This window comes from Catharus ustulatus, chromosome 33, assembly GCF_009819885.2.
Source record: "Catharus ustulatus isolate bCatUst1 chromosome 33, bCatUst1.pri.v2, whole genome shotgun sequence".
Classification (NCBI taxonomy): domain Eukaryota; kingdom Metazoa; phylum Chordata; class Aves; order Passeriformes; family Turdidae; genus Catharus; species Catharus ustulatus.
This window is the reverse complement of record NC_046253.1, coordinates 297056-313718: the sequence shown is the minus strand read 5'-3', so window position 1 is coordinate 313718 and position 16663 is coordinate 297056. Positions and strand designations below refer to the sequence as shown.

Genomic DNA, 16663 nt, shown 5'->3' with positions numbered 1-16663 from the left:
CGGACCCCCCCTCAAATACACCCCGACCCTCCCTAAATCCACCCCGACCCCCCCCAAAACCCACCCAGACCCCCCCCCCAAAAAAAAACCCCGACGCGAGTTTTGCTTCTCAAATTTATTATTTACACACCCGCCCCCCTCCCCATTTCTCCCCCAAATCCGCCCCCTCCCCCTCCCCAAAATCGGGGGGGGGGGGTCCGCACAGCCCTTGGGGGGGGGTGAGGGAGGGGAGAGCGGGGCCCCCTCCCCCTCCTGGGGGGGGATAAATAAAGAGCTGTGCCCCCTCCCCTCCCCCTCCCCTCGGGAATGAGGGGGGATTTTGGGGCTGGGGGCGGTTTGTGGGGGTCGGGGGGGGTCCGGGGGGGTCTCGGGGGGGTTATTTGGGGCTGGGGGGTTGGTAGGGGTCGAGCAGCAGCGAGCTGAAGGTGTTGACCTTGTCCCCCCCCCGCACCTCGTGGGGCAGCAGCGGCAGCTTCACGATGTGGAAATCCTCGTAGAGATCTTCCATCTGCGGGGGAGGGGGCGTGGGGGGCTCGGGAGGGACCCCCGGACCCTCCCCAAATTCCCCCCGACCCCCCCAGAGCCGCCCCTCCCCCCGTGCTGGGGGTGGGGTTAATTTGAATAAACTCCGCCCCTTCCCTCCTCCCAAAAATTCGGTTTTTTGGGTTTGGGGACCCCCCCAGAGTTCCCCAAATTGATTGGGGAGGGGTCTCAGAGCTGGAGGGAGGAGGGACCCCGAAATTCGCCCACCCCAAAAGGTCTGGGGGGGTCCCAGACCTGAATTCCACACCTGGAATCTTCCCCTAACCCAACAGGTGAGTGTTACCTGTGCAGGTGTTGATCCTAAATCCCTCCTGAGACCCCCAGACCCCTCCTGAGACCCCCAAATCCCACCCCAAATCCCACCCAACCCACCAGGTGAGTGTTACCTGTGCGGGTGCTGGTCCTAAACCCATCCTGGGCCCCCCCAAACCCCACCCAACCCCTCAGGTGAGTGTTACCTGTGCACCTAAACCTCACCTGGAGCCTCCCAAATCCCTCCTGAGACCCCCAAATCCCACCCCACACCCCCAGGTGAGTGTTACCTGTGCAGGTGCTGGTCCCAAACCACTCCTGAGCCCCCAAATCCAATCCCACACTCCCAGGTGAGCATTACCTGGTCCAGGTACTTGTCCCAAAGCCCTCCTGAGACCCCCAAACCCCTCCTGTTCCCCCAGCCCCAGCCCAGGTGTGCTCACCTGGTCCAGGTATTTGTCCCAAACCCCTCCTGGCCCCCCAGCCCCCAGCCCAGGTGCTCACCTGCTCCAGCTCCTTGTCCCAAACCCCTCCTGCCTCATCCCACACCCCCAGGTGAGCATTACCTGGTCCAGGTCCTTGTCCCAAACTTTTCCTGAGCCCCCAGGTGCATTACCTGTCCCAGGCACCTGTCCCAAACCCCTCCTGCCCCACCAGAGGCCCAGCCCCCAGCCCAGGTGAGCATTACCTGTCCAGGTACTTGTCCCAAAACCCTCCTGAGCCCCCAGCTCCCAGCCCAGGTGTGCTCACCAGTCCAGGTGCTTGTCCTAAACCCCTCCTGAACCCCCAGGTGAGCTCACCTGGTCCAGTTCCTTGTCCCAAACCCTTCCTGAGCCCCCCAAATCCAACCCCACACTCCCAGGTGAGCATTACCTGGTCCACACACCCCCCAGGTGCTCACCTGCTCCAGCTCCTTGTCCCAACCCCCTCCTGCCCCCCCAGGTGAGCATTACCTGCTCCAGGTACCTGTCCCAAACCCCCCAGGTGCTCTCACCTGCTCCAGGTACCTGTCCCAAACCCCAGGTGCTCTCACCTGCTCCAGGTACCTGTCCCAAACCCCCCCAGGTGCTCTCACCTGCTCCAGGTACCTGTCCCAACCCCCTCCTGAGCCCTCAGGTGCCCTCACCTGGCCCAGGTACCTGTCCCACCCCCCAGGTGCCCTCACCTGCTCCAGGTACCTGTCCCAAACCCCCCCAGGTGCTCTCACCTGCTCCAGGTACTCATCCCACCCCCCAGGTGCTCACCTGGTCCAGGTACCTGTCCCACCCCCCAGGTGTGTTACCTGGTCCAGGTACTCATCCCAACCCCCTAGGTGTGTTACCTGCTCCAGGTACCTGTCCCAAGGCCCCCCACCCCCCAGGTGGCCTCACCTGGTCCAGGTACTCATCCCAACCCCATTCTGAGCCCCCCAAATCCAATCCCACCCCCCAGGTGCTCTCACCTGCTCCAGGTACCTGTCCCAACCCCCCAGGTGAGCATTACCTGGTCCAGGTACCTGTCCCAAGGCCCCCCAGCCCCCAGGTGCCCTCACCTGCTCCAGGTACTTGTCCCAAACCCCTCCTGAGCCCCCCCAAATCCAATCCCAAACCCCCAGGTGCGTTACCTGGTCCAGGTACTTGGCCTGGATCTTGTGGCGCGCCTCACACATGCGGCAGGGCCGCAGCGGGTCGGGGAACACCAGCTGGTTCACCACGATGTTGTGCGTGTCGATGCGGCACTTGGCCAGCTCCTGGATCAGCCGCTCCGTCTCGTACAGCGACAGGAACTCCGCGATGCAGACGCAGATGAACGTGGTTTGTTCCTGGGACAGGGACAGGGGACATCACTGACATCATTGGGGACACAGGGACACGGGGACACAGCGACAGGAACTCCGCGATGCACACGCAGATGAACGTGGTTTGTTCCTGAGAAAGGGACAGGGACATCATTGGGGACATCACTGACATCACTGGGGACAGCAGGGACATCACTGACATCACTGGGGACAGCAGGGACACAACCAGGGACAGGGACACAGAGACAGGAACTCCGCGATGCACACACAGATAAACGTGGTTTGTTCCTGGGACAGGGACAGGGGACATTGGGGACATCACTGACATCATTGGGGACATCACTGACATCACTGGGGACAGCAGGGACAGTGACAGCACAGCCAGGGACACAGGCACACAGCGACAGGAACTCGGCGATGCACACGCAGATGAACGTGGTTTGCTCCTGAGGGGACAGCAGGGACATCATTGGGGACAGCAGGGACATCACTGGGGACAGCAGGGACATCACTGACATCATTGGGGACAGCAGGGACACAGCGACAGGAACTCCGCGATGCACACACAGATAAAGGTGGTTTGTTCCTGGGACAGGGACAGGGGACATTGGGGACATCACTGGGGACAGCATTGGGGACACAGGGACACAGCGACAGGAACTCGGCAATGCAGACACAGATAAAGGTGGTTTGTTCCTGGGACAGGGACAGGGACATTGGGGACATCATTGGGGACAGCAGGGACACAGCCAGGGACAGGGACACAGCGACAGGAACTCCGCGATGCACACGCAGATGAACGTGGTTTGTTCCTGGGGGGACAGTGGGGACAGCAGGGACATCACTGGGGACAGCAGGGACACACAGACAGGAGTACAGACACAACCAGGGACAGCAGGGATACAGAGACAGGAACTCCGCGATGCACACGCAGATAAAGGTGGTTTGTTCCTGGGAAAGGGACAGGGACATCACTGACATCATTGGGGACAGTGGGGACACAGGGACACAGGGACAGGAACTCGGCGATGCACACACAGATAAAGGTGGTTTGTTCCTGGGACAGGGACAGGGGACATCATTGGGGACATCAGGGACATCACTGGGGACAGCAGAGAGAGCAGGGACATCATTGGGGACAGCAAGGACACACAGACACAGGGACACAGGGACAGGAACTCTGCGATGCAGACACAGATGAACATGGTTTGTTCCTGGGACAGGGACAGGGGACATTGGGGACAGCAGGGACATCACTGACATCACTGGGGACAGCAGAGAGAGCAGGGACACAGCCAGGGACAGGGACATGGGGACACAGGGACAGGAACTCCGCGATGCAGACACAGATAAACGTGGTTTGTTCCTGAGGGGACAGTGGGGACATTGGGGACATCATTGGGGACATCACTGACATCACTGGGGACAGCAGAGAGAGCAGGGACACCATTGGGGACACACAGACACAGGGACACAGCGACAGGAACTCGGCGATGCACACGCAGATGAACGTGGTTTGTTCCTGGGACAGGGACAGGGGACACCATTGGGGACAGCATTGGGGACATCATTGGGGACACAGGGACACAGCAACAGGAACTCCGCGATGCACACGCAGATAAAGGTGGTTTGTTCCTGAGGGGACAGTGGGGACATCACTGGGGACATGGGGACACAGACACAGGGACACAGGGACACACAGATACGGGGACACAGCGACAGGAACTCGGCGATGCACAGACAGATAAAGGTGGTTTGTTCCTGGGACAGGGACATCATTGGGGACAGTGGGGACATCATTGGGGACAGCAGAGAGAGCAGGGACATCACTGGGGACAGCAGGGACACGGGGACACAGCGACAGGAACTCGGCGATGCGCACACAGATAAACGTGGTTTGTTCCTGGGACAGGGACAGTGGGGACATCACTGACATCACTGGGGACAGTGGGGACATCATTGGGGACAGCAGAGAGAGCAGGGACATCATTGGGGACATCATTGGGGACACACAGACACAGGGACACAGTGACAGGAACTCGGCAATGCACACACAGATGAACGTGGTTTGTTCCTGGGGGGACAGTGGGGACATTGGGGACATCACTGACATCAGTGATGACAGCATTGGGGACAGCAGGGACACACAGACAGGAGTACAGACACAACCAGGGACATGGGGACACAGGGACAGCAGGGACACGGGCACACAGTGACAGGAACTCGGCGATGCACACGCAGATGAACGTGGTTTGTTCCTGGGGGGACATTGGGGACATCACTGGGGACACGGGGACAGTGCCAGCACAGCCAGCAGCACAGGGACAAGGGGACACAGGACTCAGGGACACACGTGCCACCCCCCAGGTGCTCACAGGGCTCTGAAGGGTCCCTGTCCCCATCTCTGTCCCCATCCCTGTCTCTGTCCCCAGAGCTCCTCATCCCTGTCCCTGTCCCCATGTCCCTGTCCTTGTCCCCAGCTGTCCCTAGCCCTGTCCCTGTCCCCATCTCTGTCCCTGCCCTGAGGGTCCCTGTCCCTATCTCTGTCCCCATCTCTGTCCCTGTCCCTGTCCCTGTCCCTGCCCATCCCCGGGGGCTTCATCCCCTCAGGAATGTGCCCGGACTGGCCCAGCCCTGTCCTTGTCCCTGTCCTTGTCCCCAGTCCCTCCCAGTCCCTCCCAGTTCCCCCAGTCCCTGTCCTTGTCCCTGTCCTTGTCACTCCCAGTCCCTCCCAGTCCCTCCCAGTGCTCCCAGTCCCCCCCAGTCCCCCCCAGTCCCTGTCCTTGTCCCTGTCCTTGTCCCCAGCCCCCCCCCAGCCCCCCCCAGTCCCTCCCAGTCCCCCCCAGTCCCTCCCAGTCCCTCCCAGTCCCCTCCCAGTCCCTCCCAGTCCCTCCCCAGTCCCTCCCAGTGCTCCCCAGTCCCTCCCCAGTCCCTCCCAGTCCCTCTCCCAGTCCCTCCCAGTGCTCCCAGTTCCCCCCAGTCCCTCCCAGTCCCTCCCAGTCCCTCCCAGTCCCTGTCCTTGTCACTCCCAGTCCCTCCCAGTCCCTCCCAGTCCTCTCCCAGTCCCTCCCAGTCCCTCCCAGTCCCCCCCAGTCCCTCCCAGTCCCCTCCCAGTCCCTCCCAGTCCCCCAGTCCCTCCCAGTCCCTGTCCTTGTCCCCAGTCCCCCCCAGTTCCCCCCAGTCCCTCCCAGTGCCCCCAGTCCCTCCCAGTCCCTCCCAGTCCATCCCAGTCCCTCCCAGTCCCTCCCAGTGCTCCCAGTCCCTCTCCCAGTCCCCCCCAGTCCCTCCCAGTCCCTCCCCAGTCCCTCCCAGTGCCCCCCAGTCCCCCCCATGTCCCTCCCAGTCCCTCCCAGTCCCTCCCAGTGCTCCCAGTCTCACCGGGTCCTTGAACTGCTCGCTGACCGAGCGGATCACGGGCAGCGTCTCCTCCAGCTTGGAGGCCAGCTGGTCAGCGTTCATGTCCCCCAGCCCCAGCATGTTACACATCTGGGGGGTGGGACAGGGCTGTGTGACACCCCCAGACCCAAATCACAACCCCCAGGAACCCCCAGACCCAAATCTGAGCCCCCAGACCCAAATCCCACCCCTCAGAACCCTCCAGAACCTTCCAGAACCCCCCAGTCCCAGCTGGTCAGCGTTCATGTCCCCCAGCCCCAGCATGTTACACATCTGGGGGGTGGGACAGTCCCCTGTGAGCCCCCAGACCCAAATCCGAGCCCCCAGCCCCAAATCCCATCCCTCAGGAACCCCCAGACCCAAATCCCATCCCCTGTGAGCCCCCAGACCCAAATCCGAGCCCCCAGACCCAAATCCCATCCTTCAGAACCTTCCAGAACCCTCCAGAACCTTCCAGTGCCCACCAGTCCCATGGTCAGCGTTCATGTCCCCCAGCCCCAGCATGTTACACATCTGGGGGGTGGGACAGGGCTGTGTGACACCCCCAGACCCAAATCACAACCCCCAGACCCAAATCCCATCCCTCAGAACCTTCCAGAACCCCCCAGAACCTTCCAGAACCCCCCAGCCCCAGCTGGTCAGCGTTCATGTCCCCCAGCCCCAGCATGTTACACATCTGGGGGGTGGGAGAGCCCCCTGTGAGCCCCCAGACCCAAATCACACCCTCAGGAACCCCCAGACCCAAATCCGAGCCCCCAGACCCAAATCCCACCCCTCAGAACCTTCCAGAACCCCCCAGAACCCTCCAGTGCCCCCCAGTGCCCCCCAGTCCCATGGTCAGCGTTCATGTCCCCCAGCCCCAGCATGTTACACATCTGGGGGGTGGGACAGGGCTGTGTGAGCCCCCAGACCCAAATCCCACCCCTCAGAACCCCTTCCAGAACCTTCCAGAACCCTCCAGAACCTTCCAGAACCTTCCAGAACCCCCCAGTGCCCCCCAGCCCCATGGTCAGCGTTCATGTCCCCCAGCCCCAGCATGTTACACATCTAGGGGGTGGGACAGGGCTGTGTGACACCCCCAGACCCAAATCCGAGCCCCCAGACCCAAATCCCATCCCTCAGAACCTTCCAGAACCTTCCAGAACTCCCCAGTGCCCCCCAGCCCCAGCTGGTCAGCGTTCATGTCCCCCAGCCCCAGCATGTTACACATCTGGGGGGTCACAGGGATCCCTGTGAGACCCCAGACCCAAATCCCATCCCTCAGGAACCCCCAGACCCAAATCCCACCCCTCAGAACCTTCCAGAACCCTCCAGAACCTTCCAGAACCTTCCAGAACCCCCCAGTGCCCCCCAGTCCCATGGTCAGCGTTCATGTCCCCCAGCCCCAGCATGTTACACATCTGGGGGGTGGGACAGGGCTGTGTGACACCCCCAGACCCAAATCTGACCCTCAGGAACCCCCAGACCCAAATCCCATCCCTCAGAACCTTCCAGAACCTTCCAGAACCTTCCAGAACCCTCCAGAACCCCCCAGTGCCCCCCAGTCCCAGCTGGTCAGCGTTCATGTCCCCCAGCCCCAGCATGTTACACATCTGGGGGGTGGGATAACCTCCCTGTGAGCCCCCAGACCCAAATCTGAGCCCCCAGACCCAAATCCCACCCCTCAGAACCTTCCAGAACCTTCCAGAACCCCCCAGAACTCCCCAGTGCCCCCCAGTCCCATGGTCAGCGTTCATGTCCCCCAGCCCCAGCATGTTACACATCTGGGGGGTGGGACAGGGCCCTGTGAGCCCCCAGACCCAAATCCGAGCCCCCAGACCCAAATCCCATCCCTCAGAACCTTCCAGAACCTTCCAGAACCTTCCAGAACCCCCCAGTGTCCCCCAGCCCCAGCTGGTCAGCGTTCATGTCCCCCAGCCCCAGCATGTTACACATCTGGGGGGTCACAGGGATCCCTGTGAGACCCCAGACCCAAATCCGAGCCCCCAGACCCAAATCCCACCCCTCAGAACCTTCCAGAACCCTCAGAACCCTCCAGAACCCCCCAGTGCCCCCCAGTCCCAGCTGGTCAGCGTTCATGTCCCCCAGCCCCAGCATGTTACACATCTGGGGGGTGGGAGAGCCCCCTGTGAGCCCCCAGCCCCAAATCACACCCCCAGACCCAAATCCCATCCCCAGGAACCCCCAGACCCAAATCCCATCCTTCAGAACCTTCCAGAACCCCCCAGAACCCCCCAGTGCCCCCCAGTCCCATGGTCAGCGTTCATGTCCCCCAGCCCCAGCATGTTACACATCTGGGGGGTGGGACAGCCCCCTGTGAGCCCCCAGACCCAAATCCGAGCCCCCAGACCCAAATCCCACCCCTCAGGAACCCCCAGACCCAAATCCCATCCCCTGTGAGCCCCCAGACCCAAATCCCATCCCCAGAACCCCTCCAGGCCCCCCCAGGACCCATCCCAGGACCCCCCCAGACCCAAATCCCACCCCCAGGATGCTCCAGGACCCCTTTGGGACCCCCCCCAGACCCAAATTCCACCCCCTGTGACCCCTTTGGGACCCCTCCAGACCCAAATCCCACCCCCAGGACCCTCCAGGACCCCTCTGGGACCCTCCCAGACCCAAATCCCACTCCCTGTGACCCCTCCAGGCCCCCCAGGACCCTCTGGGACCCCCCCCAGGACCCCCTCAGGACCCTCCAGACCCAAATCCCACCTCCAGGCCCCTCCAGGACCCCTCTGGGATCCCCCACGACCCCCCCGAGACCCAAATCCCACCCCCTGTGACCCCTCCAGGCCCCCCTAGGACCCCTTTGGGCCCCCCCAGACCCAAATCCCACCCCCAGGTCCCTCCCAGAACCCCTCCAGGCCTCCCAGGACCCCTCCAGGACCCCTTTGGGACCCCCCCCCAGACCCAAATCCCATCCCCCAGACCCAAATCCCACCCCCAGGTCCCTCCCAGAACCCCTCCAGGCCTCCCAGGACCCCTCCAGGACCCCTTTGGGACCCCCCCCCAGACCCAAATCCCATCCCCCAGACCCAAATCCCACCCCCAGGTCCCTCCCAGAACCCCTCCAGGCCCCCCCAGGACCCCTCCAGGATCCCCCAGAACCCCTCCAGGCCCCCCCAGGACCCCTCTGTGACCCCTCCAGGCCCCCCCAGTCCCCCCCAGGCCCCTCCAGGACCCCCCTGTGACCCCCCAGGACTCAAATCCCATCCCCAGGACCCCTCTGTGACCCCCCCCAGGACCCCCCCCAGCCCCCCCACCTGTGAGATGAAGGGGCTGATCTGGTTCTTGATCTGCATGAGGCGCCCCAGGCCGCGCTCCACGATGGTCGGGAAGTTGAGCAGGCGCAGGGTGTGCCCCGTGGGGGCCGTGTCAAACACCACCACCGAGAAATTCATCCCTTTTACCAACCTGGGGGGGTCAGGAGGGGTTAAATCAAACACAACCACCGAGAAATTCATCCCTTTTACCAACCTGGGGGGCACAGGGGGGGTTAAATCAAACACCACCACCGAGAAATTCATCCCTTTTACCAGCCTGGGGGGGACAGGGGGGGTTAAACCAAGCACCACCACAGAGAAATACATCCCTTTCATCCCCTCAGACCTCAACAAAAATTCCCAGACCACAACAAAAATTCCCAGACCCCAACAAGAATTCTCAAAGCACAAAAAGAATTCTCAGAGCACACGAATTTTGAGATCACAACGAGAATTCTGAGATTCCAACAAGAATTCTCACACCACAAGAATTCTGAAAGCACAACGAGAGTTCTCAGAGCAGAATGAGAATTCTGAGATCACAACAAGAATTCTCACACCACAGGAATTCTCACACCACAAGAATTCTCAGACCTCAGCAAGAATTCTCAAGACCCCAACAAGAATTTTGAGACCACAAGAATTCTCAGAGCACAACAAAAATTCTGAGAGCACAAGAACTCTCAGAGCCCAACAAGAATTCTCAGACCAGAACAAGAATCCCCAGACCCCAACAAGAATTCTCAGACCCCAACAAAAATTCTGAGACACCAACAAGAATTCTCAGAGCACAACAAAAATCCTCAGGCCACAACGAGAATTCTGAGACCACCAGAATTCTCAGAGCTCAACAAGAATTCTGAGACCACAACGAGAATTCTCAGACCCCAACAGGAATTCCCAGACCCCAACAAGAATTCTGAGATCCCAACAAGAATTCTCAGACTCCAACAAGAATTTTCAGGCCACAAGAAGAATTCCCAGACCACAAGAATTCTCAGAGCACAACAAGAATTCTCAGACCCCAACAAAAATTCTCACACCTCAAGAATTCCCAGACCCCAACAAGAATTCCCAGACAACAAAAATTCTCAGAGCACACTGAGAATTTTGAGACCCCAACAAGAATTCTCAGAGCACAAAAAGAATTCTCAGAGCACAAGAATTTTGAGACCACAACGAGAATTCTGAGACCACCAGAATTCTCAGAGTTCAACAAGAATTCCCAGACCCCAACAAAAATCCTCAAACAACAAAAATTCTCAGAGCACAACGAGAATTCTGAGATCACAACAAGAATTCTCAGACCCCAACAAGAATTCTGAGACCCCAACAAGAATTCCCAGACCCCAACAAGAATTTTCAGGCCACAAGAAGAATTCCCAGACAACAAAAATTCTCAGAGCACAACAATTCTGAGACCACAACGAGAATTCCCAGACCCCAACAAGAATTCTCAGACCATGACAAGAATTCTGAGATCACAAGAATTCTAAGAGCACAAGGAAAATTCTCAGAGCAGAACGAGAATTCTCAGACTCCAACAAGAATTCTCAGACCACAACAAGAACTCTCAAACCACAAGAACTCCCAGACCCCAACAAGAATTCCCAGACCCTAACAAGAATTCTCACACCTCAAGAATTCTCAGACCACAACGAGAATTCTCAGAGCACAAGAATTCTCAGAGCACAACAAAAATTCTGAGATCACAATGAGAATTCTGAGACCCCCAACAAGAATTCTCACACCACAAGAATTCTCAGACCCCAACGAGAATTCTCAGAGCACAAGAATTTTGAGATCACAACGAGAATTTTCAGACAACAAAAATTCTCAGAGCACAACAAGAATTCCCAGACCAGAACAAGAATTCTGAGATCACAACAAAAATTCTCAGAGCACACTGAGAATTTTGAGACCACAACAAGAATTCTCAGAGCACAACAAGAATTCTGAGATCACAACAAGAATTCTCAAAGCACAAGAATTTTGAGATCACAACGAGAATTCTGAGATCACAACAAGAATTCTCACACCACAAGAATTCTCAGACCCCAATAAGAATTCCCAGACCACAAGAATTCTCAGAGCACAAGAAGAATTCTCAGACCCCAACAAAAATTCTCACACCTCAAGAATTCCCAGACCCCAACAAGAATTCTCAGACAACAAAAATTCTCAGAGCACAACAATTCTGAGACCACAACGAGAATTCTGAGATCACAACAAGAATTCTCAGAGCACAAGAATTCCCAGACCAGAATAAGGATTCTGAGACCACAACAAGAATTCTCAGAGCACACCAAGAACTCTCAGACCCCAACAAGAACTCTCAGAGCACAATGAGAATTCTCAGACCCCAACAAGAACTCCCAGAATTCTCAGAGAACAATGAGAATTCTCAGACCACAACAAGAAGAATTCTTAGAATTCCCAGACCACAATGAGAATTCCCAGACCCCAACAAGAATTCTCAGACCCCAACAAGAATTCCTGGACCCCAACAAGAATTCTGAGCACAAGAATTCTGAGACCATAATAAAAATTCTCAGCACAAGAAGAAGAATTCTCAGAATTCTCAGAGCACAACAAGAACTCCCAGACCCCAACAAGAATTCTCACACCATAAGAACTCTCAGACCCCAACAAGAACTTCCAGCCCCCAACCACAACTCCCAGCCCCCTTTTCCACGCTCTCCACCCCCAAACCCCCCCCCTGAGCCCCCCCACGCCCACCTCATGACCTCAGCGTAGCTCATGGCCTCATCAATGCCGGGGAAAGCGCTCATGGCCTCCTGCATCATCTTCTTGCCCATGCTGAGCACGTTGTCCTCCTCAAAGAACTCATCGGGCAGCTCGGCCACACCCAGGCTGGGGTCGATCTCCTGAGGGTGGGGAGGGGGCTCAGAGCGGGCTGGGGGCTCCCTGCCCGCCCCAGGACCCCTCCCCAGACCCACCATGGCGAAGAGGTTGTCGTAGCCCGTGACCTTGGTGGGCACCTTGGAGAATTTCTGGTCGAAGGCGTCCGAGATGTTGTGGGCAGGGTCGGTGGAGATGATGAGGACGCTCTCGCGGACGCGGGAGAGCTGCACGGCCAGGCTGCAGCTGGGGGGAAACGGGGGAAATGGGTGAAAATTGGGGAAAAATGAGTGAAAATGGGGAAAAATTGGGTGAAAATGGGGGGAAAATGGGGGGAAATGGGTGAAAATGGGGGGAAATGGGGAAAAATGGGGGGAAATGGGGGGAACGGGGGGGAAATGGGGGGGAAATGGGGAAAAATGGGGGGAAATGGGGGGAAAATGGGGGGAAATGGGGTGAGAATGGGGAAAATGGGGTGAAAATGGGGGGGAATGGGGGGAAATGGGGTGAAAATGGGGAAAAACGGGGAAAAATCGGGTGAAAATGGGGTGAAAACGGGGAAAACCGGGGTGAAAATGGGGGAAATGGGGTGAAAATGGGGTGAAAATGGGGAAAATGGGGTGAGAATGGGGTGAGAATGGGGAAAAATGGGGTGAAAATGGGGGGGGAATGGGGTGAAAATGGGAAAAAATGGGGAAAAATGGGGTGAGAATGGGGTGAAAACGGGGAAAACCGGGGTGAAAATGGGGAAAATGGGGGGAAATGGGGAAAAACGGGGAAAACCGGGGTGAAAATGGGGAAAAATGAGTGAAAATGGGGTGAAAACGGGGAAAACCGGGGTGAAAATGGGGAAAAACGGGTTAAACCACGAGGAACCGAAGTGGGGGAACCGGGGAGAACCGGGGTGAAAACGGGGGGGAAACGGGAGGAACTGAACTGGGGTGAACCGGGGAAAAATGGGGAAAAACGGAGGAGGAAAACGGGGGAGATCCGGGGGGAACACGGGGAAAAACGGGGTGAAATCGGGGGGGCAAAACGGGGAGAACCGGGGGGGAAACGGGGGGAACATCAGGGAGAACTGGGAGGGGAAACCGGGGGGGAACCGGGGGGAGAAAACGGGGAGAACCAGGGAGGGAACCGAGGGTTAATCGGGGGGAAATCGGGGAGAACCGGGGGAAAACGGGGGGGAAACGGGGAGGAATCGGGGCGGAAAACGGAGGGGAAACCGGGGAGGGAACCGAGGGGGGAACCGGGGGGTGGTCCCGGTCCGGGTCTGGGTCCCCCCAGAGCGGGGCGAGCGTGTGACCCCCTCAGGTGTCCCCTCAGGTGTGTGACCCCTCAGGTGTGTGTCCCCTCAGGTGTCCCCTCAGGTGTGTCCCCCCCCCCCCAGCTCCGGTTCCCCCCCGATTCATCCCGGCCCGTGCTCCCCCATCCCCTCCCGGGGCCGCTCCTCCATCCCACCCCGACCCCACACCCCGTCCTGTTCTGCCCTCAGCCCGGCCTGTCACCCCATCCCGTCCCGATCCCGTCCCGTCCCGGTGCCCGCCGCACCTGCACGTGGTCTTGCCCACGCCGCCCTTGCCGCCCACGAAGATCCACTTGAGGCTGCGCTGCTCGATGATGTTGGCCAGCGTCGGCTCCAGCGGCTCCACGTCGGGCGCGTCCTCGAACTCCTCGGGGGCCTCGCTCGCCCACCCGCCCGCCGCCGCCGCCGCCATCTTCCCCGCGCCGCCGCCCGCCGCGCGCTGATTGGTCGGGACGCAGCCGCGCCTTCCCTTTTCTCGCTTCCCATTGGTCGCCTCGCCCGTCAATCCGCGCTGAGGGCGGGGCGAAGCGGCGGGAGCCCAGCGCGTTGCCGGGCAACGCCGCCCCGCCGGCGGGGACGTCGTGACGTCATAAAGCGGCGCCGGCGGCGGTCGCGCTGATGTCATCGGGCGGCGCCGGCGGCGGTGGCGGCGGACAAGATGGCGGCGCGCGGCGAGGACCGGGAGGCTCCGGAGGCGCCTTCGCCGCCCCCCCCGGGCCCGGGCGGCGGCGTCAACGTGTTCGCGAATGACGGCAGCTTCCTGGAGCTGTTCAAGCGCAAGATGGAGGCGGAGGAGCAGCAGCGGGAGCGCGAGGCGGCGGCGGCGGCCGCGGAGGCGTCCGGCGGTGGCGGCGGCAGCACCGGGCTCGGCCCGCAGCGCGGGGCCGACGGCGCGAAGAGGAGCGGCGGCGCGCTCAGCTTCGTAAGGACGCGGCGGCCCGCGGGCTCCTCCCGGCCGAACGCGTGAGGGGGGCCCGGCCGGGGCCGCTCCCCGGGGGCTCTCCCGGGGCTCCCCCTCCCCGGTGCCGCTGCCGGACTCGTCCGTCCCGGTGCTTCTGCGGCCCCTCCCCGGTTCTTTCCCTGCCGAGTTGCTCCAAACCCCCGTTCCGGGGGGGTTCGGGGCGGGTCGGAGCCCCCCCGGGGGTCGCCTCCGGTAACGGGGCAGGTGTGTCCCTTCCCCAGGTGGGGCGGCGGCGGGGCGGCAACAAGCTGGCCCTGAAAACCGGAGTGGTGGCCAAGAAGCAAAAGACGGACGAGGAGGTGGCGTTGGGGGGCGCGGGAGGGGGGGTTGGGGGTCGGGGTGGGGGGAATTGGGGGGATGAGGGGGGGATTTGGGGTCCTGGAAGTGGAATTGGGGGATTGGGAGGGGGGATTTCGGGTCCTGGATGGGAATTTGGGGTTCCAGAGGGGGAATTTGGGTTCCTGAAGCAGGAATTGGGGGGATGAGGGAGGAATTTGGGGATTGGGAGGAGGGATTTGGGGTTCCAGAGGGGGAATTGAGGGGATGAGGGCAGAATTTGGGGTCCTGGAAGGGGAATTTGGGGTCCTAGAGGGGGGATTTGGGGTCGGGGTGGAGGAATTGGGAGGGATGAGGGCGGAATTTGGGGTCCTGGATGGGAATTTGGGGTTCTGGAGAGGGAACTGGGGAGATGAGGGAGGAATTTGGGGTTCCAGAGGGGGAATTGGAGGATTGGGAGGGGGGATTTGGGGTCCTGGAGGGGGAATTGGGGGGATGAGGGTGGAATTGGGGGATTAGGAGGGGGAATTTGGGGTCATGGATGGGAATTTGGGGATTGGGAGGGGGAATTTGGGGTCCTGGAGGGGGAATTGAGGGGATGAGGGGGGATTTGGGGTTCCAGAGGAGGGATTTGGGGTCGGGGTGGGGGAATTGGGGGGATGAGGGAGAATTGGGGGATTGGGAGGAGGGAATTTGGGGTCCTGGATGGGAATTTTGGGGATGAAGGGGAATTGAAGGTCCTGGAGGGGGAATTTGGGGATTGGGAGGGGGAATTTGGGGGTCCTGGATGGGAATTTTGGGGATGAGGGAGGAATTTGGGGTTCCAGAGGGAGAATTGGGGAATTGGGAGGGGGAATTGGGGGTCCTGGATGGGGAATTGGGGAGATGAGGGGGGAATTGGGGGTCCTGGATGAGAATTTGGGGTCCTAGAGGGGGAATTGGGGTGATGAGGGAGGAATTTGGGGTCCTGGATGGGAATTTTGGGGATTGGGAGGGGGAATTGGGGTTCTGGAGAGGAAATTGGAGGTCCTGGAGGAGGAATTTGGGGATTGGGAGGGGGAATTTGGGGTTCTGAAGCGGGAATTGGGGGGATGAGGGTGGAATTGGGGGTCCTGGAAGGGGAATTGGGGTCCTGGATGGGGGGATTTGGGGTCCTGGAGGGGCAGTTGTGGGGGATGAGGGGGGAATTGGGGAACTAGGAGGGGGATTTGGGGGAATGAGGGTGGAATTGGGGGATTGGGAGAGGGGATTTGGGGTCCTGGAAGGCGAATTGGGGGTTCCAGAGGGGGAACTGGGGGCATGAGGGTAGAATTGGGGCATTGGGAAGTGGAATTTGGGGTCCTGGAGGAGGAATTGGGGGGATGAGGATGGAATTTGGGGTCCTGGAAGGGGAGTGGGAGTGCTGAGGGAAGAACTTGGGGTCTCTCTGAGAGGGAATTTGGGGTCCTGGATGGGGAATTGGGGAAATGAGGGAAGAATTTGGGGTCCTGAAGGGTGAATTGGGGGATTGGGAGGGGGGATTTGGGGGGATGAGGGCAGAGTTTGGGGTCCTGGAAGGGGGATTTGGGAGATGAGGGGGGAATTTGGGGATTGGGAAGTGGAATTTGGGGTTCTGGAGAGGGAATTGGGGAACTGGGAGGGATGAGGGAGGAACTGGGTCTCTCTGAGAGAGAATTTGGGGTCCTAGAGGGGGAATTGGGAGATGAGGGAGGAATTGGGGGTCCTGGAAGGGGAATTTGGGGTCCTGGAAGGGGAATTTGGGGTCCTGGAAGGGGAATTGGAGCAATGAGGGATGAACTCGGTCTCTCTGAGAGGGAATTTGGGGTCCTGGAGGGGGAATTGGGGGTTCCAGAGAGGGAACTGTGGGGATGAGGGAGGAATTCGTGGTCCTGGAGAAGGACTGGGAGGGATGAGGGGGGAATTTGGGGTCCTGGAAGGGGAATTGGGGGTCCTGGAGGGGGGATTTGGGGTCCTGGAGGGGGAATTTAGGGTCTTGGATGGGCAATTGGGGGATTGGGAGGGGGGAT

General features: G+C 59.8%; 2 protein-coding genes across 2 annotated transcripts in view; one reads left to right on the top strand and one right to left on the bottom strand.

The window, feature by feature from the left end:
* Nucleotides 1-353: 353 nt before the first annotated feature.
* On the bottom strand, nt 354-13826 carry GET3 (guided entry of tail-anchored proteins factor 3, ATPase). Its single transcript, XM_033083754.1, has 7 exons — nt 13645-13826; nt 12192-12339; nt 11971-12119; nt 9232-9382; nt 5951-6058; nt 2399-2596; nt 354-508 (listed from the first exon to the last, which is right to left on the bottom strand). Exons 1-7 carry the CDS (start codon nt 13809-13811, stop codon nt 377-379), a joined length of 1053 nt encoding a protein of 350 aa, XP_032939645.1. The 5' UTR covers nt 13812-13826; the 3' UTR covers nt 354-376.
* Nucleotides 13827-14041: 215 nt separating this feature from the next.
* The window catches only part of TRIR (telomerase RNA component interacting RNase), a 2871-nt gene continuing 249 nt past the window's right edge, over nt 14042-16663 (top strand). The window contains exons 1-2 of the mRNA XM_033083672.1: nt 14042-14321; nt 14582-14664. Of these exons, the coding sequence (XP_032939563.1) occupies nt 14058-14321; nt 14582-14664 (347 nt within the window). The 5' untranslated portion in view covers nt 14042-14057. The remainder of the gene's footprint in view (nt 14322-14581; nt 14665-16663) is intronic.

What these genes read in the sequence shown, in the direction of transcription:
- GET3 (XM_033083754.1), bottom strand. Translation starts at nt 13,811, where the DNA reads ATGGCGGCGGCGGCGGCGGGCGGGTGGGCGAGCGAGGCCCCCGAGGAG. An exon ending in AGCTACGCTGAGGTCATGAG is followed by an intron (nt 9,383 to 11,970) that starts GTGGGCGTGGGG and finishes TGACCCCCCCAG; the next exon opens with GTTGGTAAAAGGGATGAATT. An exon ending in AGGCCAAGTACCTGGACCAG is followed by an intron (nt 509 to 2,398) that starts GTAACGCACCTG and finishes CCTCCCCCGCAG; the next exon opens with ATGGAAGATCTCTACGAGGA.